This window comes from Cavia porcellus, unplaced genomic scaffold (assembly GCF_034190915.1).
Source record: "Cavia porcellus strain 051 isolate PalLab524CR breed Dunkin Hartley unplaced genomic scaffold, mCavPor4.1 scaffold_16, whole genome shotgun sequence".
NCBI classification, from domain to species: Eukaryota; Metazoa; Chordata; class Mammalia; order Rodentia; family Caviidae; genus Cavia; species Cavia porcellus.
Window position 1 is genome coordinate 28,139,415 of NW_026947499.1, and position 24,822 is coordinate 28,164,236.

Consider the following 24,822-nt stretch of genomic DNA (forward strand, 5'->3'; position numbering starts at 1 on the left):
GTGTGCATTCCATTAAAACAGCCAACCTTGACTAGGCCATATAAAATTAAGCAGAGCAGAGAATGGGGGAGGGTGTCAGATCATGAAAAGGCCTAACTCTTAAGTTTGAGTTCTACCCACAGAACTAGAAACCCAGCTTCTAAATCGATGTGCCCTAGTGCTTAGAGAAATCCTTCCACTTGTACATTCTAGGCAGCCCCCAAAGCACTTCCCATCCCTCTCTATACTCCACCCCCACCCTAGGCTGTTGCTAGGCAACACAGCTTCCCAGCATCTCTCCTAAGCCTGCAGGTCCCCTGCTTGTTCAATGTCTACCCCTGAGACTTGGGCCTGAGAGGCTGACTCAGACTCACAAAACCAAATGGGTGTCTGTGCATGTGTGTAGCATATATGTCCCCGTGCATGTATGTGGTTCATGTATTTCTGTATGTGTATGATGTATGCAGTGTGTGGCTGTGATTTGTGTGACTACATGTTGTCTGTCTCTGCATTGGTGGCATGTGGCATCATGTGCGTGCATGTAGTATGCCATGCCTAGGTCTTCTATGCATATGTTTGTGCTTGTGTGTGCACAAACAAGTGCACTGCACACATCTGTGCATGTACACTAGAAAAGAGGGGCAAGCAGACCACAGCTCACGAGAGAGCACAGACCTAGAGGAAACCATAAGAGGCCAATGGAGTCTCAGTGCCATCAGTCTCCCGTTAGAAGCTCCTGGAAAGTGAGGGCAGCTCTGAGGACCCCAGAGGTTCCAAGAGACGCCCCCAAAAACACAGCTCAGGACAATCCCAACCCCTAATCCCAAATTCTGCTGTCTCAAAAACAGCTATTCTCAGAGAGTTGTCAAAGAATCTCAGAGGCTCCCAAAGGTCACTTTGCCTTCTCTCTGCAGCCACCGTATTTGGATGGCAAGCTTCAGCTTTGGGACACGATGGACCATCCTCATAGGTTCAGAATCAAGTCCTCTCACTTCCCCTTAAGTCACTTTAGAGCCCCCTCCCTCCTCCAGTCACTCAGACTAAGTCCCAGAAGCCACGCTTACTCCCTCTCGTCTCTGCCCTGTTAGTAAATCAGACTAAGCAACCTTCCCCTCATCCCATCTCCACCACCCCTCCCCTCTGTGACTTTCACAGGCTCCCAACAGAGTCTCCCTTCTCCCGCTCAGCCCAAAACCTTTGTCCAGGCTGTGCATTATAAAGAAAAAGGCAAATCGGGCCATTCCCCTGCTCAAGCCCCTCCATGGCTTCTCATCAGCCTAAGACACACACCTTGGTCCATGAACCCCCTGAAGCAGGTCCCACGTGTCCTCCAGAGTTCCCTCTGCCCACCCTTCTAACCAGGTCCAGCCACACCATCTCATTTCTGTCTGTTGAACAGAAATTTTGGTCTCCCCTTCCAATCAAGCACTCAAAAAATACTTCCCTATTTTCCAGTGGAAACACTTCCATCTCATGGCACTGTCTATAGCGTCCCCTTGGCCCTCTAGAGGGCCCCCTCCAGGATCCAGCCACCTTCATGACCACTGGGCAAAACTGACTAGACTATGAGCACGATGTAGCAGGAGCCACAGTGGCTTCCTCACACATGGCACAGAGGCGCAGGGTCTTCAGTAAACCCTCGATGGACAAGAGAAAGAATGCTGGAACATCTCCAGGGCTGGCCAAGAGGAGAGGCAGCAGCATACCTGAGCTGGGCTCCTCATCCTTCAGGTCCCGGCGGCTCGGCCCAGATGTCACCTGCTCAATGATCTGCCGCAAGTGGTGCTTGAAAGTGGCTGTGTTCAGCTCCTCGTACTCACAGCCCAGGGCCTCAGCTGCATGGTTTGCCCACTCAAAACGCATAAACTGCTTCCGGCCCACTGCAAGAGGGACAGGAAAAGGCATGGTAGTGAGACCCCACCCATGGGTGGTGCACACATAAGAGCGCCTCTGAGAGTCTTGCTGGCCTCTGAGGCCACTCACTGTCGCACTGGGAGCCTAACAAGGCAGAGCATCCAGGTAGTGCCAGGCTTCCCCAGAGGCACAAGCTCCTACTTCCTAACCATCTGCATTTGCTCACTTTGTCAAAGCAATTAAAAGCACCCTGAGGAAGTGTTTTAAATGTGGAGTTGGGTAATGTCTGTGATGATGTGATATTTCCACATATTTATTTATCCATCCATCCACCCTGTGCTTTCCTCTCTCACCCACCCACTCAGCTGCTCACCCAGCCTTCAGCTCACACCTCCAACTGTCCACTCAGCCTTCTGCTTATTACTAGGTATTCACTAAATGCCTACTTTGACAGGCCCTTTGATAGCCACTGGGAAACCAATGGTGAGCCAGACAGACCAAGTGACTGTCCTGGTGTATTTTCCAGTCTACTGAAGGAGTGGCACAATGACCAAGTGAACAAATAGAGGGGTAAGGTAATTCCAGGTGATAATCCCCCATCACACACACACACACACACACACACACACACACACACACACACACAACTGCAGTAAGAAACTGAACCAGTTAATAAGATAAAGAGAGGCTGAGGGGGATGTTACCTAGCTGGAGTGCTCCCAGAGACGTCCAGAAAGGTGTCAGATGAGAAGGAACTGGCTATTATCAAGAACTAGGCGAGTAAAAAGAACTAAACTTGGTACAAAACAGCAGCAGTAGTATACCCATGTTTCACAGCACAACTCACAACCGCTAAGCTATGAAGTCAGCTTGAGTAGCTGTCAACAGATGAAAGAATAAAAAAAATGTAGTGTATATACACTATGGAATATTAAAAGGAAAAATGAAATCATGTCATGTGCAGAAAAATAGATGGAACTAGAAATCATTAAGTCAAATAAGCCAGACTCACACAGTCAAATATCATGCTTTCTCTCATATGAGCCATCTACAAAGAAAACTGTAAAGAAGGTTTTCAAAGGGGGAAAGTAAAGAGAAGAGGAAGGGGACTGGAGGAGTGGAGAAACAAACAGAAGGGATGATGGGTGAAATGATCAAGGAAGGTTACGTGCGTGCACTAGTGTGCCAAAATGAAACTCAGTATTCGGTGTAACTCGTATGCACTAATTTGTTAAAAAGAACCAGGAAGGTACTTTAGAGGTAGGAGAGGCAGATCAAAATTCCTGAGACAGAAGTGAGTACGGTGTGTTAGAGAAACACCGCGAAGGCTGTGCGGCTGGACTCTAATGGGGGAGGAAGGTCACAGGAGGAGACTGCAGAGCAGCGGACAGCCACACTATGGAGTATCATCAGGTCACATAAACTTAGCAACAGAGACCTCGTACCACATGGACAACACTTACACTTGAATGTTAAGTGAAAAGCAGATGAGAAAACTAGGCCATCGCACAGACGTGAAGTTAATCATTCCTAATGGTTATAAAAAATGATAAAGGCAGAAATGTAGCCAAATATTAATTATACCTGGACAAAGAGACTTGGTATTTTCCAAATTTTCTACAGTGGTTATACACTAACTCTGTAATCCATATAAAAAATAAATGATTTATGAAAGCAAATAACAGTACCAGCCTTTAAAAATACTGCTCGTGTTATCTTCCCATGAGTGCTTCCTCCTTTGAAACAAGAATGATAGCTGTCCACAGAGATTTCTTAGTCCAACCCAACAAAGAGGGACCAGCTCTTTAAGAAGATACTTAGAAGAGGGCCAGGGATAGAAAACTGGAAATCTGAAAAAATTGTTTTATCTCACCACTCTCCAAGGAGAAAGGCAACGGTGTGTGATTGAAGCTATCACAAGTAACTCTGCGTACTGGGGTCCACCGGTGTATTCCAGACTCAGCACTGGTCACTGAAACGGCACCATTTCCCCGCACTTCACACAGAGTGTTCATTTTACAGATAATGAGCTGAGATGCACAGAAGTAATACAGCTAATAAATGGAAATGCCACTTTCAAAACTGATGAAGAGGACGATGGTGGTGCTGATGGTGGCGGTGATGGTGTGACGACTGTGATGATGATGGTGATGACGACAGCAGTGACGGTGACGATGGGATAAGGACGACACTGACTTGGATGATGATGGTGGTGGTGGTGAAGCAGTGGTCATAATGACAGCAGCAGTGGTAAGTGGTGGTAGTGATGGTGATATTGTGGTGGCCATGGTAACTGATCATAATGATGATGGCGATGGTGACAACAGTGATGATAGTGGCAACTGAGGATAGCAATGAGGATGACGATGGTGATGAGGATGATGACAAAAGTTAGGGGATGACAGCACTGACTGAAGACAGTGGTAGCGGTGATGACGAGAAGGTTGATGATGATGATGATGACGATGAAGATGGTGGTGGCCGTCAGGATGGGAATGAAAACAGTAAAAGTTCAGTGCCTTCATTTTATTCACCATGGCATCTTAGTTATCTCAAGGCCTTTGCTGCTCCAGAGCCGGTGATAGACTTCCATGTACATGTTGAAAAACTCAATATATAATCACTGTGAACATTTGTTTCTGTTATTATTGTTAAACCTTCACAGAAGTCTTAGAAAGCGCTATTGTCATTTGTGTATTATAGGTGAGAAAATAGACTTGGAGAAGTCTCCAGGAAACAGGCTGTTCTAAACGGAAGACTACTCTTTCACCAAAACCAGTTACTCAAATAACGTCTTTAGGAAACCTGTCATATCATTATGATCCTGGATATATTTTCTTTCAAAAGAACTTGCTTATCTATTTTAAGGAAATAAATACATTGTGCAAGGAAACAGTATCACACTATCTTAAATAAGAATCCATTATCATCTGTCACAATGGAAAACAGAAATAAATACAATATAAGCACCAAAATGTCATTAGATTCTAATTAGATGCATTACCTGTAAGCCTGAAGTCCTCTCTCTGCTAGAAAGGAGATTAGCAAGTACTAGAGAGAAGCCCTGAGGGCTGTTACCACTGAATGAGACCACCCTCTTTCTAGCGGGGACAGAAAACAAAACAGGAAGTCACTTTTAAGGCGGGTGTTTCCTGTCTCTCTCCTGTCCACCAGTCTCCACGGGTGCTTTGCAAAATAGCAAAATAGTCTCCCACACCTGCTGTGACCTTCCTGACCTCAGAGAGCTGGGAGAAGTCAGGAAGGAGATTGGCCAATGCTGGGTCCAAGAAGAGGCACAGGCAGACCCCTCAAGTCCTGCCTGCATTAGAGGGACAGCTGAGTGCTTCTAAGAAGCACCCTGAATTAATTAATTAATTAATTAATTAATGATGAATGAATGAATCTGAGATGGTACTCAAGAGGCCAAGCTGGAGCATGTATCCCGGCCCACCAAAGCCTGGCTAGCACACAAAATCCCACCCTGTACATTCCTCAGTCTTTGCTCGTACAGAGGCAATGGCTGAAGTCTTCCCAAAGCTGGCCAAAAACCCTGAGATGCCACCCAAGGCAGTGAGAAGTGGAACTGAGCTATAACATGGATAACAAAACAAACATTCTCATCTGTCAGTCTTTCAGCCAGTCAAATAGTCTTTGATTTAAGACTCAGTTTATCCATCTGTTAAATGGAATCATAAAGCCTCTTCATAGAGTTGCAAGAACCAAGTGAGATGGTTACTTGGTTGCAGGACACCCCTAAAGTCTGTCCATCAGCAGGAAAAGACCATGGGCAAGGGATCCTGCAGGTGATGGGGGCACTTGGATGCGGGGATTCTGACTATGGCCACTTTTACTCTGCTGAAAGAGGGGACACACTGATTCAACATCTGTCACCAACCAACTCCAAAGCCAGGGATATCACAGTAAACCTCAGATGCCACTGAAGCCAGAGACCCCAATGTCCAAGGGAGTAGGGTGTCCCGGAGAATATCTGGATCCCCTTACTCACAAAGCTATCACAGGAGTGCTGTGTGTGACTAAAGAGCCAGAGGCTGTGCTGAACAAAGGCTTCTCATGGCTCCTCCTACCACTCACAAAAGCCTCCAAAAGAATCCATGTGGGTAACACACTCTGCACATGATGGACAGACTCAGTTTACTCATCTGTTAAATGGAGTTTCTTCCCTAAAGTGGTGCAGGAGATGAGAGGCAGAATCAGGATTTCTACCCAGAGTGGCTTCCCCAGAGTCTGGGCGGCAGCAGCCCTGCTATCCTGCCCACCTGCCCTGTAAAAGCAGAAACCTGTGCAGTCCTAGCTTTATCCCCAGCCCTGGAAACACAGCCAATGATAGGAAAGCACAAATATGCCTTTGTAAAGTGAGGGATCAAATGAAGGAACCAATCAGTACACCTACGACAGCCCTGGCCATGCTCCTTCCCTGCTCTGCCACAGTTTGGGACACAGAATCTGGGCGCTCCCCTGGCCCCCAGGAAGCCAGCTGTCTGGACACTGGCTGCCCATCAAGCCACAGTGATAAATGATCCAACAGAAGACAAAACAATGTGAGCCAGAGGGAACAGTACAGAGAGATGGAAACTGCTAGCAGAACTGGCCCCCTGCCCACTGCAGAGGATCACCACTCCCACCCACTCTCCACTCCACCCCCGCAGGCAAGCAGGCCACACCTGGACTGATCCGGCTCAGTGCAGAGACCGTTTCTGCATGAGCACTCGGCTGCCAGCCACTCTTCTAGTTGCTGGTGGAAAGCGGGACCCACGGCTGGTGGACACACAGATCTTGACTTCCTTCCCTCTCCCCCTTCCTCACGCCCTGACCTGTGCTTCCTGGGCCGTGTCCTTGAACCCTTGTCTCAGTAGCTGTACCTGGTTCAGGGGCCACGGCCAAGACAACTTAAGAGACTGAGCCCACGAGCATGACCATGCTTACACAGTGGGGTTCGAGCTTCCCTCAATCACACAGGCCAGGGAAGGCTCTCTGGAAGGGAGGCAGCCCTCTGCATGCTACTGTCCCCTGCCTCTCTACCTGGTCCTCAGGGGCCATCTGCATGGCTGCAGTGAGGCTGGGCCCCAGCCAATGTGATACCAAGGGCAGGCCTGAGTCACGGAGGCTCAGGTGGCAGCAGATGTGTGGCAGGATGGGATGGCATCTCCCCAAAGTGTTCCCAACCATTTCACAGAACATTCATCAGAGACACCTGGGAAAATGATTCTGGAGTCATGCCAATTTGGTCAAGTCTTGGGGACATAAGCTTCTTACTACAGGACTTCTCAGAAGGTGTATCCTGTGACTCTCCAAGAAGAGAAGTTCTATTAGAACTTATTTGACCAAAGAATACTGCTCCATGAGACAATAATTTAGGAAACACTGGTTTATCTGAAAAGCCCTCACCTATCCAGGTGACTCTGAACAAACTGCCCCACCTGAGTCACTTGCCATGGTCATAGTAAGAGGCAGGATGGAATCTGACTAGAGAGAATAAGGGGGAAATGAGAAGGAGGCAGGAAGAGAGAGAGACAAAAATAGAGAGTCGTGCAGCTTTATTTAGATGCTGCGATGCCCAAATTCACTAGCAAAGATAAGTTTCCCCTTGATGCTCAATGAGAATGAGAGAAATAACAGAGACAGAGACAGAGACAGAAAGACGGAGATACACACACACACACACACACACACACACAGAAATAGCTTAGCTGTTTTTCCTGTGGCTCATGAGCTCAACTGCTATCAATTACTGTGGCCTCCTGCATTTATTAATAACCAAGTTATTTCTCCTTCCAACAATAGCTGTGCTGTTGCTGAATTACTCAACATTATGTGACTTATTTATAATGCTGGCGCATCTGGTTCCCATTTCCTCACCCAGAGATTTACAGTCCAAGCCCTGCGAAGACAGAGACTGCCTGCAGGGAAGAGAGACACAGGAAAGACCAGAGCAGCCGCAAAAGAAGGCACCGCTCTGGAGACAGCTGCCTGGGTCTGAATCCCACTTTCACCGCTCAAAGGCGTCAGAGGTGAGGACATCAGACCAACTCCTTAGCGCCGCCGTCTCTTCTGCAAAGGAGGAACAGCACTGAACAGAATCCACCCCATGGACAGGATGAAGATGCGAATGTATTTGTCCAGAATGCTTAACATAGCTCACTTCAAGTCCCTCTGTTACGGTCACACCCTGAAACTTCCCACATTAAAAATGATAAATGGATCAGAAAGAGAAACCTCAGAAGCAAATGAAATTTGAATAGCCACAGCTTTCTGCCCAGAGCTTCCCACCAAAGTTCTGACTCCGAGACCTTGGAAAACGTGTCCCTCTTACTCCTGGAGGCCCGAACTGACTCTTGCCGCTCCTACCTGGTCCGCTGCCCTGGGGCTCCACACAGCCCACCCCTCCATCTGCACCGACTGCTCCCCTGCCTGGCTCGGAGAGAGTTCCCATAGCACCTCAGCCTCGGCCGTCTGGAACTGAGTGCTTCCTCTAAGGCCCGACCCGTGGGCATCTATGAATCACGGCTGAGTTCTTCACAGCTCAACAGCAGCCATGCCCACTCCCCAACAGCTGGAAAGCCAGCAACAGACCTCCCAGCGCTCTGCAGGCCACCAGGACACGTCCTGGGAGAAGAAGGCCCTAAGGGCAAATCGGGTGGGGCAGGCTGGCTTCCTCCAGGACTCCTCAGAGGCTCGACCCTGTCAACGTGGCGGGAATTTACAAGAGGACGGAGCTGGATGTGGAGGTGTCCCACACTAACTGGATCCAGCAGCAGAGGGGAAAGGGCACCACGAGGCCTTTGTGGGGTGGAAGAGGAGGACAGCTGGAGGAACCGGAAGGTGAAACCCGAAGATAGCCTCAGTCAGGCCGTGAAATCTCCAGGGGAAGGCATCGCCCCTGTGAGCCTCAGCTTCCTCAGCTGTACAGTGGAATGGCTCATCCCCACCGGGACACTTTAGGGATGAAACAAGTCATTGGATGGGAAGCTGCCAGGTAGTGTCCCCAAGCTGAGGGGCAGCGTGGTCAGAGAGACCTCACCTGAAGGTGTCCCACGGGGTAACTGCAGGGTCAAAGGCACCAAGTGAGACCACAGAAAGGCCGTGAGTGACTGGCCGGAGGCCCCACAGCTAGCAAGGGAGAAGCCAGCGCCAAAGCCAGGCCCGGCTGGCCCCAGGACGGTGCTCCTTCCGTGCTCAAACGGTCTCACTACAGTAAGGGTCACCCGACCTATCGACCTGTCCCTGGAGGCTGAAGCCTGTGGCCTGAGGACGGCCAGTCACAGCCAGCCCATCTGAGTCCTCACCATGCCTCGGACCTGGTGCTCAGCACTGAGTCTCAGCAACGTCACCACCCTGCAGAAAGGCACATTTTACTCATTACAACCCGAGGACCAAGCAACCCAGTAGGGTGTAAAGCACACGGGACAGGCTTTAAAGACGGGGCCCCCTGGTCCCACACTGGCCACCTTACATCCCTGACCTTACGCAATGCACTTCACTTCTCTGAACTCTACTCACTCACACAATGAATACAGCCTACCGCATGGGGTTATGATGGATTTCATACATCACGTCTAGCAGAGTCTGACTTCTCTGTGAATACAAGCAAATAACAACTCCACAATCATTCCTAGCATTGTTACGCTTTGCCTTGGGTCAGTGCTTCCAGGATATGAGCTTTCCCTGCTTCTCCTCCAGCAAGAAGTTAATACAGCCTCTGGTGATCAGGCAAGCAGGGAGCCCCACAAAGTCCCTAGTGTGTCCCATTAGGCAAACTGTGCACCCCAAGCCTCAGTGTCCAGCACCTGCTTCAGCGGGTATTGAAACAGCCAAAGTTCAAACAATAGTGCCTGGCATGTGGGAATCGCAGAACAAATGTCAGCCACTGCTGTGACTTAGGAGAAAAAGGTCAAAAGAGAGAAGAGGCTCCCAGGGGCCTCCCAGCACAGGAGTGGCCCGGCCACTCTAAAGTGCAAGTCTCCTTCATGACCCAACTCCCCTCTCCTTCCACTGTCCCAGGACACCTGGGTGCTGCCTTCTAGCTGTAGCTACTTCAGGGAGTTCCTTTTTTAAAAAATTGTAATTATGTATATCACAGAGCAGCCATTCTGGCTTAATGAATGAATTCAATATGCTCAGAAAATGCAGAATAAATCCTCGCCTGTGCCCAGAACACGCTGGACTGCAGCAGCTGCTAGGCAGGGAGCCAAGCAGCCAGCTGGGCAGGGTGGAGGCTGCACAAGCAGCACGGCCTGAGCAGGTCCTTGGGCAGGATGGGCCTAGGGTGGGGGCTGGGCCTCAGGCCGTGATGTCTATGGGATTCCAGGCCCAGTGCAGCCTTGCCCTGAGCAAGAGCCCTGCCACCTGCACTCCACAGCAGAGGGTCCTCAGGTCGCTTCTCCCTGGTGGGGCAAGCACGCCCCAGCCAGGCGTCACCAGAGCACCCAAGCCTGCAATGTGACACCACACAGCCTGAAGCTTCCTCTCTGACTTCTGTTTCTGACCCTCAGCTCGAGGGCCTATGCCTAAGGACTCTTTGGGTCCCCTAACCACTATCCAGTCCAGGTTCCCACACCTAGAATTCCTGCCCACCTCCAACAATTCAATGCACTTGCCTGGTTCTTTGTTTCCTGAGTAGAAATTCTGTCTCAGAACATAAGGATGGTGCTCCCGGCCAGCAGGTGCCCCAGCAGGTCAACCTGCTGACCAGTAGGCACAAAGGAGAAGACAAGAGGAGAGGAGGGAAAGAAGGAGAGAGGAGAAAGAGAGCAGAGAAAAGGACATGAAAGAGCAAGAACCGAGAAGGAAGGGACAAAAGAGGGAGGGAGAAACCAAGCAAGATGCAGAGTCCTGGAGCAGGAATCAGGAGAGCAGGGGTCTGCTCCCACCTCCACCATGGCCTCGCTGTGTGACCCTGGGCTAGTCTCTTCCCCTCTCTGGGCCCTGGACTCTGCCCTGTACAATGAGTAGCTCAGACCTGCTCTGTCCAAGCCCTTTCCAGTGAAAATGAAAAACTGTACAAGAGAAATTGTTCTTTTTAAAACTTTGTTCTTTTAAAACTGCCTAGCTCTAAAAATGCTTCATGGCCCTGTAATTATCTTCTTGAACCCTGTAACCAAAAGAGGGAACCAAACAGGCAGGATGCCTGATTGTGCCATTGTACCAGGCTTCCTAAACTGATGATCATTAGTCTACCCTTTTAACTAGTGATCTTACCCTGCTAGCTAATCAGAACTGCCTGGCAGTTCTGTCTTGCGTGAACCTCCTGCTTGTGTAGCATATAAAAGCCCTAGACCACCAGAGATTGGGGCCTGATATTCTGGGAAAGATCTAGATCAGCTCCCATCGATGTGAATAAATCCATCTCCAGTTCTGGGTATTGTTTTAGTGTTTCTGCTTTCCACTGCACCAGCACTCATCATCCAGCCCTTTAGGAGGCTCTTGGGAGAGGCGGAGACTCTGCCTTGTACAGATACACAGCAGGGTTACTACCAGCCTGCACCCGGGGCCAGAGCCTGCACCCCAGGCCCCCTGCACAGGGAAGCCATCCAGCCTGGACCCCGCCGTCCTGCACCTCCTGACTTGAGAGCTCTGGCTGCGCTTTAGTTCAGAGCCTGAAGAGTGAGCACAGCTGGGCCCACTGTCGGCCCGGGCCCCAGGGCATCAGCTGCCTTGGGGAAGGTAAGGCCTGGGCTCCGCACTCCTCCTGACTCAGGGTGAAGCTGGCTCACACTGGTCCAGGGCCTCTGGGAAGGGGACGGGGAGGAAGGGAGCCTCCCGGGATGGTGACAGAGTGCCGAGCATGGGGGCTGGCCCGGTGTCTCTGAGCCCTGTGGGCATCACAGAGGGAAACAGGGCTCAGGGTAGTGGAGAAGGCCCCATGCCCATCTGCAGTGATGACAGAGGCAGCATCCTCCGCCTGGACACGGCAGGGCTCTGAGCAGACACCAAGCCTGCCTCTGGCCTCAGTGACAGCGCAGACCAGGCAGGAGATCCAGCCCTGTGCCTCTTCAAGCTGTATGATATGAGTTTGTGACTTCACCTCTCTGAGCTTTGGCTTCCCCAACTACAAATGGAAATGACGGCACAGCACTTAACCCAGGTGTATGAGGGCTTGATGTGCCGACCCACCCTTATGGAGCACCCAGGAAACTGGGCTGTGTGCATGCTTTATGTAGTGGTCCCACTGCAGGGACCCACGCCTGTGTACACAGCCATCTATGCACAAAGATGGGCTGGGTCCTGCTATTTATGATCCCAAAACAGCAGGAAACCATAAGATTGCTCACTAACAGGAAAACTGTTAGATAAACTGAGGCCCATCCATTCCAGGAAATCTCTTTGGCCAGCAAAGAGAAATAGGGACTTCACCATAAACTAATGAGGAAAGATGAAAGACAAACTGAAGTCTGATGTGGGCAAGCACAGGACACAGAAACCACGATGATGAGACGCAACTGTGTTAACAGCAGCAACCAGAACACTGACCCTGCATCAGCCGTGTGTGGCAGGCAGCTAAGTGCAGCTCTGAAGGCCGGGTTGTAGCTCAGGTGACAGTGACACACCGCGTCAGCATCCTGGCTCTGATATGTGCTGCAGCCATGAATGATGCCAACACCAGGGGACACCATGGAGGGTCCACGGGACTCTCAGTATGGCATTTATAACTTCCCCTGAGTTCAGTTACTTCAAATCAAAAATTCAAGGAGAAAACTGTCTGAGGATTAACTCAGTGGTACAGCATGTGCTGTGCCCGGGGGAGGTCCCAGAGCCAGGTTTGGTGGCACATGTTGTAGTCCCAGCACTCTGAGAGGATTGCAAGTTTGAACCCAGCCTGGGAAACTTGTCAAATTAGCAAGGCTTTGTCTCAAAATGACAGATGGATGATAAAGATGATAGATGACCGATAGACAGATAGATAGTCCAGTGTGAAGACACTGAATTCAATGCCCAGTACCACACACACAAAAAAAAATTCAAGCAAGAACTAAAAAAGCCTGCTGCGCAGTGAACCCGTCCTGTAGGACCCTGCAGTGGTGGACACGGCTGTCAACAGCACACGTACAGTGCACAGAGCGGAGGCGTCTGAGCCTCACATCATTGGCTGTAACATGGGCACCCGTGTGGCTGCTATCAGGGGAAGCTGGGGAGAGGATGGGGAGACGCAAGCGTGTGGGAACTCTGTACTTGCTGCTCAAATTTCAAAGTCTGTTAAATTTTTTGAAAAGTCTGAAGGAAGGCTGCGCCTTAAACTGTTCATAGTGGTCTCTCCTCCAGGGCAGTGGGATTGGAGGTGTAAGAAGGGACTTTCTCTTTTCTTTCTTTCTTTTTTTTCTCTATATTCTTTTGCAGTGTTTCCACTTTTTACCGAAAGACAACATGAAAGCACTCCTCCTGCAGTTGCTTTAAAGCAAGGGAAAACAGGCACACCCTCCACAAATCCCTGGACTGTGGAGGGCCACTGCTCCATGGCAACAGTGTCGCTGTCACCATTATCACAGGCCTTCTGTTTCAGGGTCTCATCCCAGTGTGGAGAGCATCCAGTCACCTCCCCGGCCCTGGGTAGGTTAACCTGCGGGTGATGGCGACACGTCCCAGCAGTAAGACCTCGTCACGGTTGGTACTGTCTCTCCTTCCAGTGGGTACTCTGCCCCTCCAAGTTCTAGCCCCACTCACTCAGGGCCTGACACCCTTATTATGGCAGGCAGAGCTGCTGGAGGAATGGCAGCCTCCTTTACCACCCCACTATGGCCCATGTCAGCTTATATATGGGCTGCTGCCTGTGCCATTTTTTAGGTAGCAGGTCAACAAGTAGCCAGAAAATCCTTTGAAAGACAAATTAAGCATCACACTGGCCTTTGGAGAAAAAAAAAAAGAAGAACAGCAGGCAACATGACCATGAAGACAGAAATTACTCATCCTGGGCGCTGGTTTTGGCTGAACTTTATTACCATTTTGAGAAGCTATGTGGGGTGATGGAAAGCAATGTGGGGTGGTGATTTTTTGGGGAAGAGCACAGAACAGCTCTACAGTTGCAGGACCACAGGGATGGGTGGACTGAAAACCAGCCCAAGGAGCCTTCCCTCCTAAATTGTGCAGGGCAACTCCCCTGGACACTGGGTTTCTCACTCACAACAAGAATAACAAGAACAGCAGAGCTTTGAAGGGAAAACTTGTAAGGCTTTAAGGGAAGCCTTACAAGAATGCTGGGAGGTAGAAAATATTATGACCCTGTTTTACCGGCGAGTAAACTGAGAGCCTCAGAGGTCAGGGGAGTCACCAAGGTCAGGGGGCAGGTGAACTAAGAATACTGGTCACCTGTAGCTTTGATTCTGAGCTCTCCCCCGTGCTGCATAGCAGGACAACCTTCCATACCGAGGGCTGCATGGGAGCCGAAGGATTGGATGGAGACTGGGTGTAGCTGGAACAGTGTAAGTAGGAGAGAGCAGAGATGTGAGCACCCAGAATGCTCCTGGGCCTGGGCCAACCAGACAGTCTTGTGGAGGAGACACAGAGGAAATCTGGAGGCAGACAGACCCTGTGTTCAGCCTTAACTCCATCACTCTGACTTTAACCAGGACGCCTAAACTCTCCTGAGCCTCGGTGTCCTGTCCCACAAAATGGTGCCTCTGTTGCTACCTCCAGGGTTGCTGTGAGAATTCAGAGAATATAACTGGGAAGGACCCCCAGCCTTGGACTGAGGGAAGGGGAGAGAGGACCCTGGGGGATTTTGCTCAAGGAGGTTACACCAAGAAAAGCGCCATGCTGGATTTTAATCTCACATGGCCAAGATGCCCCAAGATACAGAAATTGTTTTTTGCTGCAAAGAGCACAGACAGCACCCTAGATCTATTCCTCCATAGCAAGGGTGTCCTTGGTGTGGTGGTATCTGAGGATGATGGGGATTCTAGTAATAAACACAGGGAGCAAAAATCCACAGAGGCATCTTCTCTCTACCTCACCAGTGAGTTGGAAAGCACTGTAGTGGAGATCTATAAGCTTTGTAACATCACAGTTCATGGTGGCTCACTTCTACTAAGATGCCTCAAAAGACCTTGGCATGTCAACTCTCCATTCATCTGCATGACAGATCCTTCAGCTGCTGTTCTTTTAACCCCATTTTATAGGCAAGAAAAATGAGGCCCAGAGCACCAAAAAGTCATTCAGGCAAGGTTTGTCACACAGCCAGGAGCTCAGGGAGCTGGACCAAAATGTGTACTGCCTGTTCAATTCCAGGGCCCAGGGCCTCAGGTTCCCAGCCCTGTCCTTACCAAAGAGACACCACCAAAGGCCCTACTCACTACCATTCCAATTCCCAGCACCGCTACTGTACAGGAGCAGCACGAGCTCAGTGAGCTGCGGTCTGAGGCTTGAAGCATGGCCTGGGCCACAGGCCCTAGTGACCAGCACAGCAGTCAGCATCGAATGCCCCGGTGTCCCTGTCTGCTGTGTGCTGCTGGCCCGCAGAGCCTCTCCCACTGCTTTCCCAAGGGACCACCAGCAATAGTGAGCCTGAGAGACAAAAGGAGATGAGAACGTGGCGTGGAAGGGTGGAGGAGTGCAGCCCTTTGCCACCATGAGGCAGGCTGCCTGAGAGCCAAAGGCCAGTGTGCCCAGCTCCTTCAAACAAGTGTCACTGTCATCAGCCAGCTCGCCCTGGGAGCCAGCAGGACAGCCAAACAAGAGGGAGGCTCACAGGAGCCAAGTGGTGCTTATTCAGAGCTTTTGTCTGTTTGTCCTGCTGCCTGGCCCCTCCCTCACCCGCCAAAGTGACAGGCTCACTTCTCATCTCACCCTGTTTCATGGATACTCCTCACCTTTCAAAGGCACTGAGAAGTGTCAATCAACAAGTGTTTACTGAGCATGTACTATACATGGGACCCCATGCTAGACCACAGCAATGTGAAGAACCACATGGGGCTCCGTGTGTGAACAATTCAGTCCCACAGAAGGAGTTCCAATCAAGCCTGGACACAGGCTTGCTGCAAGCTCCGTCTCCTGGAGGTACCTCAGTTTCCCCAGCTGCAGAACAGGGCTGAGTTTGTTAAAAACAGTGAAAGGCATAGCATATGCTAAAGGCCGGGTCAGGACTGGCATGGCAGGACATTCCCACACAGCTGCCAGCCCCATCCCCACAGTGAGCTGGGCACTGGAGACCCATCCAGGAGCTGCATGTGAACAACAAAGGGAGCAGAGGGCACATTTTGCCTCCAGCTATCGCAGGGGCTTGAGTGACAAAGGGTCTGCTCGTCCCTACCCACCCTGGGCCCTTTCCTGACCTGCCATGCCTCTGAGCGACGAGGACACCATGGGACCCACAATGGTGCCCACCACACCAGCCTCACACATCCCTCTACCAGCTGCTGGGCAGCATCTGATCAAGCTGTCTGCTCCTTGCTGCCTGGGTTTGTGGGGCAGAGCAAGTCCACCCTGACCTCCAGGCTGAGCAGAAGGACAGTTGCCCTAGACAATCGAGAAGCCTGAGACTGCCCATCCTGGGCCAAAAGCATAGCCCACCTAGAGCAGAACCCCTGTAATCAGGAATGCTCCCTCCAAAAGAGCCCCAGCTATGAGCACATCAGGCAAGAAAGGGCCCTGCTCCCCACCAAAGCACGAGAGCCCTAGGATCAGAGAGCCCTAAGCACTGACATTTCTGGGGGTGTATACCCTCAGGCAAGTCACGTGCTTCTCTGAGCCAAGACTGCCTCGTGAATAATAACTGACAAACAAAGGCCCCTTAAGACATTATTTTGAATGTTTTTTTCAGTGGAGCCTCTCACTCAGCACACAAAGTGAGTGCAAGGGAATCACTGCTACCCTGCCTCTACCCAGAGCCTTGTGGGTGTTTGCACGAGCTGCAGCTCATCTCTAAGCAAGATAGGAAGCTTGGGCAGGCATAAGAACAAAAGAGTGACAAGGTCTAGGTTGTGTCCAAAAAGGGACATGCCAGTGGCTTGGCAGAACAACTGCGTGAGGGTCAAAGAAAGGTCAAATTGGTGGCAACGGTACACACCTATAGTGCCAGCCACTCCGGAGGCAGAGGCAGGAGAATGACACATTCAAGCCCAGCCTGGGCAACATAGCAAGACTCTGTCTCTAAATATTAAAAAAAATATATGTAACTAAAGTTAGGGATCCAGCTCAGGGGTGAGTGCTCACTTAGCATGCAGAAGGCCCTGGGTTCCATCCTCAGCACCAAGAAAAAGAAAAAGAAAAAAGAAAACCAAATGCAGGGGACTGTGCAGCTGCTTTTCTTTCTTTTTGTTTTAATTAACCCTTCCCAAACTCAGGAAGACAGAGAGTTTCCTTGGAGGCTTTCCTCTATAGACAAATTGTGTGTGCGTATGTGTGTGCGCACAGGCAGTAGATGTTTCTTGCCAGAGGCTGAGATCAAAACAATGTGAAAGTTTCCAGTTTGGAGTCCCTGGCTGGTGGTTCAGGGGAGCGCAGGGCGGGCACAGCTGGAAGCATCGCCCTGTGCAGCTCACCCATGTGGTGGCCCAAGCGTGTCCAGCCCAAGTTGTAATAACCAGCAAAGGTGAAGAGCAACTCTTCCTGAGTTCTGAGTCACACTAAGGAGCTGACACCCCGGGGCGTGCTCATGGGAGGCCTGGACGTTACATTCTGGAAGATAGCAGTCCTACTACCGGAAAATAGCACCTCAAGTGGGGACACCCTTGAGGGACTGAGTGCTCCACTGTGACCCTGTGGGGAGCTGAGCTGAATGGAGCACCAGCAGATCAGGAGGGAGGCAGTATAGTCCCGGAGACTGGTTGGAGCTCAGGGAGACATGGACCCACATACTGTCACTTGCATCAGTTACGTGCTCAGTCCTGTAGATCACAGATGAACCTCACTGGTGAGCCTCAGTCTTGCTCTCTGTAAAATGGGTATCATAACAGTTCTTACTCCTCCAAATTGCCCCAAAGAAGCAATAATATCATCTGATCTGCAGCACTGAGCTCCCAGGAAAACAAGGGACTCAACCCTCATCCTGGAGTCACTAACTGTGTGATGCCAGAGAAGTGACCTACCTGCCTCTCTGTGTCTGAGCTGTTTCCTTTATTACAGAGATGGAGGGAAGTGGATATGTAGGAATTCCTCTATCATGCACCAACTCTTCTATTCCACTCTTTTCAGACTCACTGAATCCTCACAAGAGGCCTGTAAAGTGGGTACTAGCATGAACCCCATTGTGCAGAGGAGGTAACTGAGGCTCAGACCTGCTGAAGCCGACTCACCCAGCAGGTGGGCCCACAGCTTGTACAAGGCACTGTTTTTCACATTGGATTATTGCCTGAGTCTAATCAGATCACAGACATCACAGAGGTGTAAGTGCTTCTGAGACATCAAACACTAAACCTGTACTAGTAGTGGCCGTTACTGCTTTATGGGTTCAAAAACCCTGAGTGTGGTTATAAGGCCCCACATCTCCCCACAGGGACAATACCATTTTTATAGAGCAGCATCAGGGCTTTCAAACTCAGCTAAGGAAGCCAGGCACACTGGGAGGAGAGTATCATTTTAATGAAAAAAAAAGCCTTGATTAATGAAAATGATTCTTAATATATTTCAAAATGATCTGTTATGACACAAAGCAAAGACATTTATATACGACTGTGAAATTCTTAATAGCTGATTTTGGAACAACCTATTATGAAACCTTCCAGAGCAGAATATATAGTGCATAAATCATTGGGTGGGGCCTCCAGGCAGACCGACAACCACTCTTCGTAAAATAATGTAGAAGATGGGTAGGAGGGGAGAAGGGAGGGATTATTGCCAATCTCATGGGTTAATGAAATACTTATAAATGTGAGTTTCTCTTTTATTGTCACAGGCCTGTACTTGCACAGAACAGGTCCTGAGCCCACATCAGAGGAGATGCCACCCTGCCCCCATCCCAGGAGAGAAGGGAACTGCTGAGGCCAGGGGCCCTGTCGTCTCTGTTGTGTGGAATTGGGGTAAAGGGGGTGCAAGTGAGAGCATGGACACCGGAAAGCAGGTCCCAGGGCCCCACTCCATCCACGGGACTGGCCCTCCTCCCCGGTCCTGTAGAGAAGTGTGGGAGGGAGCAATCTCAGGGGACCTGGCTGCCATGTGCAGGCAAAAGGCTGTGTCACCTCACCAAGGACTGGCTCAGCAAGAACAATCCTCCAGCCGCCTTCTACTGAGGAATGCCTGGAGCTGGTCATTACAGATGGCCTCCTGCCTCACCACCCCGTCCTGTAGGTGTCACCCATGGTGTCCCAGGCTCTCCTGGCAATGTCTCTGTGTGCCTTGCTGTACCTCTCTGCTTTCTCTGGCTGCAGGAGCAGGCTCAGCCTATAAGAGACGGTCCAGGGGCTAGGATGCCCCATCCCCAGCAGCAGGAGAGGGGGGCTAAGTACCAAGTTTCCTCACCTCGAGGAGCCATGATCCTTGGAGTCTTCCCAAGGCCCTCCACAGGCCTGTGCCCCAAGCTAACCTGGTCCTTAATCAGCTCCTCCACCTGCCTTCCTTTCCCTGTCTGGCTCCACCAACCTCTTCCAAGGCCACTTTCTCTCCTGAATAAGGGCTAGAATGCCCCCAAATATTCCTCTGAAGCCTGTTTCCTGAGACCTCAGTCTAAATCATCTTCATTGTCTTTATTCCACTCAATGTTCATATCACCCCTCTGTGTAACCCTCAAGAAGAAGAAACAAAAGCTCAGCAAAGTTCAGCTTGGAACCCAGATCTAGGAACCCAGGCCCTGCACTTCAGGGCACTTATGCCTACCTGTGTTCCCAGCTGTTAAAATCCCCAAGCTGTGATGTCCGGGCGCTATTCGGGGCTTCCACATCTGCCTGCTCTGTGCTATGCCCCGGCACAGCCTCAACTGTCACCAGTGGACAGCTGATGATTTCAAGTTTAGAAATTTCATCTCTTCCTACAAGATGGCAAACTTTGAAGGGACAGTATCCTTATCACCTCTCCTTTCCTACCTTCTGTCCAGCACAGAGCTAGGCACAAAGTTGGTGCTGCTTCATCTCAGTGACTGAGGTGGCTCTTGGGAAAAGACTTAATGGCTGCAAGGGTATCTGAAGTGCACAGCTCAGGATCAGTTGCACAATACAAGAAAACTGTAGGTTGCAGATTAACTTAAACTAGGCTACCCCAGGGACTTTGTGCTCTACTGGGCCACCTGAGTGTCTGTTCTGGAGGAAGTCACGAATGCATTGTGTTTAAGGAAATAAACGCAGGACCTTAGTGTCAATGGAATGCTGCCGAGACAACACAAGACGCTTTGCCAAGATGTGTCCAAAGGAAAGGTAAACATGAAGGCCAGGTGTAGCCAGAGATGGTCCCTGGGGTGGTTAAACAAGTCACTTCCCTGTGCCTTACCCTACCATTTCTCTTTTCTGCTTTTCATAAAGAAAAGACTGAGAAAATTGTAACTGAGCTTCAGTCCTAGAGACTGTGCCCCTGTCCATCCCATAACTTTGTTTCTCTCTTGTTTTCTTTTCATCCACTGCACCTCATTTTTGGGACCTGTCACCTCAAAGAAACCAATAAGAAACAAATGATTTCCATTCCCAGGGAAGAATTTTCTCACAGTTCAGCTTGTTTGAGGAGACTCTCCATTGCTGACACAATCAAAGTAAATCAATGTGGTCCCCATCCACCACCCATACTAAAAGATGAGAACCATGCCTTCCCAGTAAAACACCCATGAGAACAGACCAAGATGGCAGTCTAAGCCTTCTGAGGGAACAACATCCTTTCCCCACAAGTGTGGCCTCGTGGAGCTATCGGTCAAGGAACCCCAACCTATCAGGGCCAAAAAAATGGTCATGTGTACCAGTGACATGCTCCCTCTGGTCCTGGTATCGTCATGCTTCTTTATGAATTTGCAAGACAAGCTCCTGCCTCTCCTATGCTGCATGGAAATCAGTAACCCCAAAATGGAGGAGGTTTGGGGGAAATCTTCTAGTCTGGCCCCCATCCATGTGCTCAGGATGAAGGGAATCTCATTCTGGGTCTGGGAAAGGGCCATGTTCTCAGAGATGTACTCCGAAAAAACCCAGATGCTCCTTGTGCAGCTGTTAGATTCTGAGCAGCTCTCAGATTCTGGAGCTAGATAGAGGAGGTTCTGATCCCAGCTCTGCCTCCTCCTCACCGTGCAACCCTGAATAAATCATCCAACCTCTCTGTGCCCCAGTTTTCATTTCCATAAAATGGGGTAGCAATAACACCTACCTCTTGGCTTTGGTGGGAGGACTTCATGAATGAATACATAGCAGAAGCTGGAACACAGCCAGGCATACAATAAGTGCTAAATAAATGTTGACTCCTTCTTCTGCGGTTACTATGACTACCATTACATTTTAAGTAGTATGTGATGTTTCTCTGAGGTCTTTTCTAGATGTAAAGTGTCATAATGACATGAAAGGGGAAATCTCATTCCAGGCAGGTGTATCTGGGATGGCCTCCAGGTTCCATAGGTTTCAGGAGTTCCTGAACTTTCAAGGCCAAGTGTATCTGCCTGGTGAAAGTTCAAGATTCCATCTCTCTGTGGCAAAAGACACATCCCTCTTCATGACTGCCCATGCTAAGCGCAGTAGTGGCCACCAGGTACGTCCACATCCTAACCACTCATGCTCATGAATTATGACTGATTTGGAAAAAGGGTCTTTGCAGGTATAATTCAGTTAAGGATCTCAAAAGGAGATCCAGGGTTACCCCAGTGAGCCCTGAACTCAGTAGTAAATATGATTAGAAAGGGTAGGAGGCGGTGCAACCCGGGGGAAAGGCCACAGAAAGCCCAATTCTAGGTGATGCTGCCACAGCATGAACTGCCCAGATCCACCACAGCTCCCGGGGGAGTGTGGCCCTGCTGGCACCTTCACTTTAGGCTTCTGCTCCCCAGAGCTGGGACAGAAGAAACAACTGTTGTTCTGAGCCATCTAGGCTGTGATAATTTGTTACAGCACCTTGAGAAATGAACACACCCTTAAATTTATACAGAAAACCCTTACTTTGGGGTGGAGGCGGTGGTATTTGGGCCCAGTTAAAAATTTCTAATGCAAACTGCAATGCTGACCTGTAAACCCAGCACACTGCGAGGCTGAGGCAGGAGCATCACAAGTTCCAGCCCAGCCTGGACAACTTAGTGAGACCCTGTCTCAAAATACAGAATAATAAAAGGGCTGGGTATGCAAAGGCCCTGGATTCAATTCACAGTACCACAAAACAAAAGCACCAGCTCGTGTAGTTCCTGTGGTTTCAATGTGTCCCCCAAAAGGTCATGCTTTGGAAACAAGGGCCCTAGGTAGTACTGTTTAGAGCCTTAGGAAGTGAATGCCTTCATCTATGGACTAATTTATTCAGGAAATCATGGCCTCACAGTTGCACAGGTAGAGGTTTTATCGTGAAAGGGAACGTCTGTGGCACACTCCTTCTCTGTCTTGTCTCCACTACATCACACATGGCTGAGCATGACGGCCTCCCTGGATGCCAGCAGTACGATCCTGAGCTTCCCACTCTGGACCCATGAACCAAATACACTTTTATTCTTGATCAATCACTCAGCCCTCAAGGCTTTGGCATAGCAGCAGACAATGGGCTAAGACATGGATTCGACTCCAGAATTTCACATATAGGAAATCAGACTAGAGAGACAGCTGACTTGCTTCAGGTAACACAGCAAGTTGGGGTTACACATGGGGTCCTCTTGTTTTTCATCACAATTTTATAATTGTACATATTTCTAGAAAACAATTTTACGTACAGGATACTGACCAAACCAAGAGAGGCAGAGGTTGACAGGATTAATTACCAACAGACATGGATTGTTGGTATCTTTCCCGATCCAACTGAATGTCAGGAGAACAGAGAACAATCAAACAACTGGGTGATGCAGAGGCACAAAGACTCTGGAGTGCTATGACCTTCCACAGCAATGGGCAGAATAGGAACTAGCAAATTTTTTCAGCAAAAGGACAACTAATAATTACATTCTACTTTGCAGACCAGGAATTATCTGAGTAAAAACAGTCATAGGCAAATGAATGGACATGGCTGGGCTCCAATAAAACCTTAATTATGGACACTATAATTTGACTGCCATTTAAGTTTCATGTGTCTTGACATTATTCTGATATATACACATATACATATATATGCTTTTTCATAGAATGGGATTGTATAAACTATTCCTAGTTCTCAGACAGCACAAAAGTAGAAAGCAGACTGATGAGGGTTAGGGACTGTGGCAAATGACCCCTCTGTAGACATGAGAAAGGGTTCTGACTGGTGACTGGAGTGATACAGAAGAGAAACACCCCCCCCCATAGGAGAAGGGATCAGTGCCTTACTCCCTGGCATGCATGGACCAGGCTGGCCTCAGCAACTGGGAGCTGAGACAGAGATGTTACAGCGCCCTGGGCAAAATGGCAGTGCCATCCTAACAGCTAACATACCCAGGACAGCTCATGGGGAATTTTGGGAGAGCAAGTAACATTTTCCCAGCCAAGTACGTCTGTCCTTGGCTTCAGCTGACTGTGCAATTTCCACCCTACCTACCCCTGACTCAACTTCCAGAATCAAATTAATGAGTTACTATGTGTGACTGGAATAGATGATAATTAAAGGAAGAGGACACAAGACCCACAAAGGTGGAAATGGCAGGATGACAGCTGTGTTTCCCCAAGGACTCCACCAACCCACAGGGGACAACCCAGACATCACCAGAGTCACCAGACAGATCTCAGTTTATGCACGAGTTCATTCCACAAGTAACTTCCAACTCTACGTAGGTCCTAAGCCCAAAGGAAATGGCTCCCTGCTGGAAGGAGCTAGGCGAGGACACAATCACCATGGAAGAGCTCCTGTACCCCAGGAGACAGGAGCCTCCTTGTTTGTGATCCCTCCTGTCTCCCGGAACCTTGAGTAGTGCCAACGAAAGAGCAGAAGAGCCCAGATGGGGAAAGTGAGGAGCCTTAAATGTCAAATGAAGTTGATTTAGCAGATGAGAAGAAAGCCCAGGAAGAACACACATGGGGACAGCACGATGGCTCGGTGTCATAGAGCAGACCCAGTGCTCATGACAGAGACGGAGGGAAGGAAGAGTGAGGCACTGACAAGGAGCCTATTCAACAGTGCAGGCACAAAACCTTTAGAAGCATACACCCAGTACAAAGTGATGAGTAAAGGGGAACACAGACTAGAAATGATCCACTGAGAACCTGTATAGTACAGTGAATGACTGGGCAGGAAGAGGGAAAGGGCAGGAGGGATGAACGGAGTCACTCGAAAGGCCAGAGTCTGAAGAGGGATCACCAGCAAACAGGCAGTTACACAGCGGGAGAGAGGCCGTGATCAACCTTCCGGAATATAGCGGGGACACCTCTCGACGTCTGCGGGGAACGAGCAGCTTCATGCTGGCCTCCACCTTCTCACCTGTCTGCAACAGCTGCCAGCCCAAACTAGCCATGAATGGCTGGCCACTTACACTTACATTAAAAATTATAAAATCCTCAATTTCTTAGTCATGCTGGCTGCATCCTGAAAGCTCTGTAGTCACATGTAACTGGTAGTCACTGCTGCACACAGCATGGGTAGAAAAGTCTCCATCAGTGCAGAAAACTGCACAATTCTGGGCTAAGTCTGTTTGAAAACTCCAGTCCATTTCTTTCTCACCATCCCGGGTTTCACAACCTCCCAAAGAGCTGCCCCAGAGACAAAGATGGTGACAGACTGACCTCGTCTCCACCTCGCTGAGAAAAGGGTCTTGTCAGACACCTGCCAAAGGAGACAGCTGGCAGCCCAGGTGGGCCGAGAAGCAGGGACGTACCTTTGCAGGCACCTGCAGCACCGAGGTGGTAGATGGCCGCCAGCACCCGCCAAATGGCCCGCTGTTCACCCTCTGTGATACCCAGAGTCTCCATGGCACCCTGGAGCTGGGCAAAGGCTGTCGCAGCCTTCTGCTTGTCTTCAGGCTGAGAGCAAAGGGAGAGAGAAAGAAAAAGA

The 24,822-nt window shown here is 49.9% G+C and overlaps 1 protein-coding gene across 3 annotated transcripts in view; it reads right to left on the bottom strand.

The window, feature by feature from the left end:
• Positions 1-24,822, bottom strand: part of Myo18b (myosin XVIIIB) — a 246,939-nt gene that overhangs the window by 182,322 nt on the left and 39,795 nt on the right. For all 3 annotated transcript variants that reach the window (XM_013142193.2, XM_013142192.2, XM_063226027.1), the window contains exons 12-13: positions 24,647-24,791; positions 1,686-1,859 (exon numbers count right to left, since the gene is read on the bottom strand). In XM_013142193.2, coding sequence (XP_012997647.1) covers positions 1,686-1,859; positions 24,647-24,791 — 319 coding nt within the window. The remainder of the gene's footprint in view (positions 1-1,685; positions 1,860-24,646; positions 24,792-24,822) is intronic.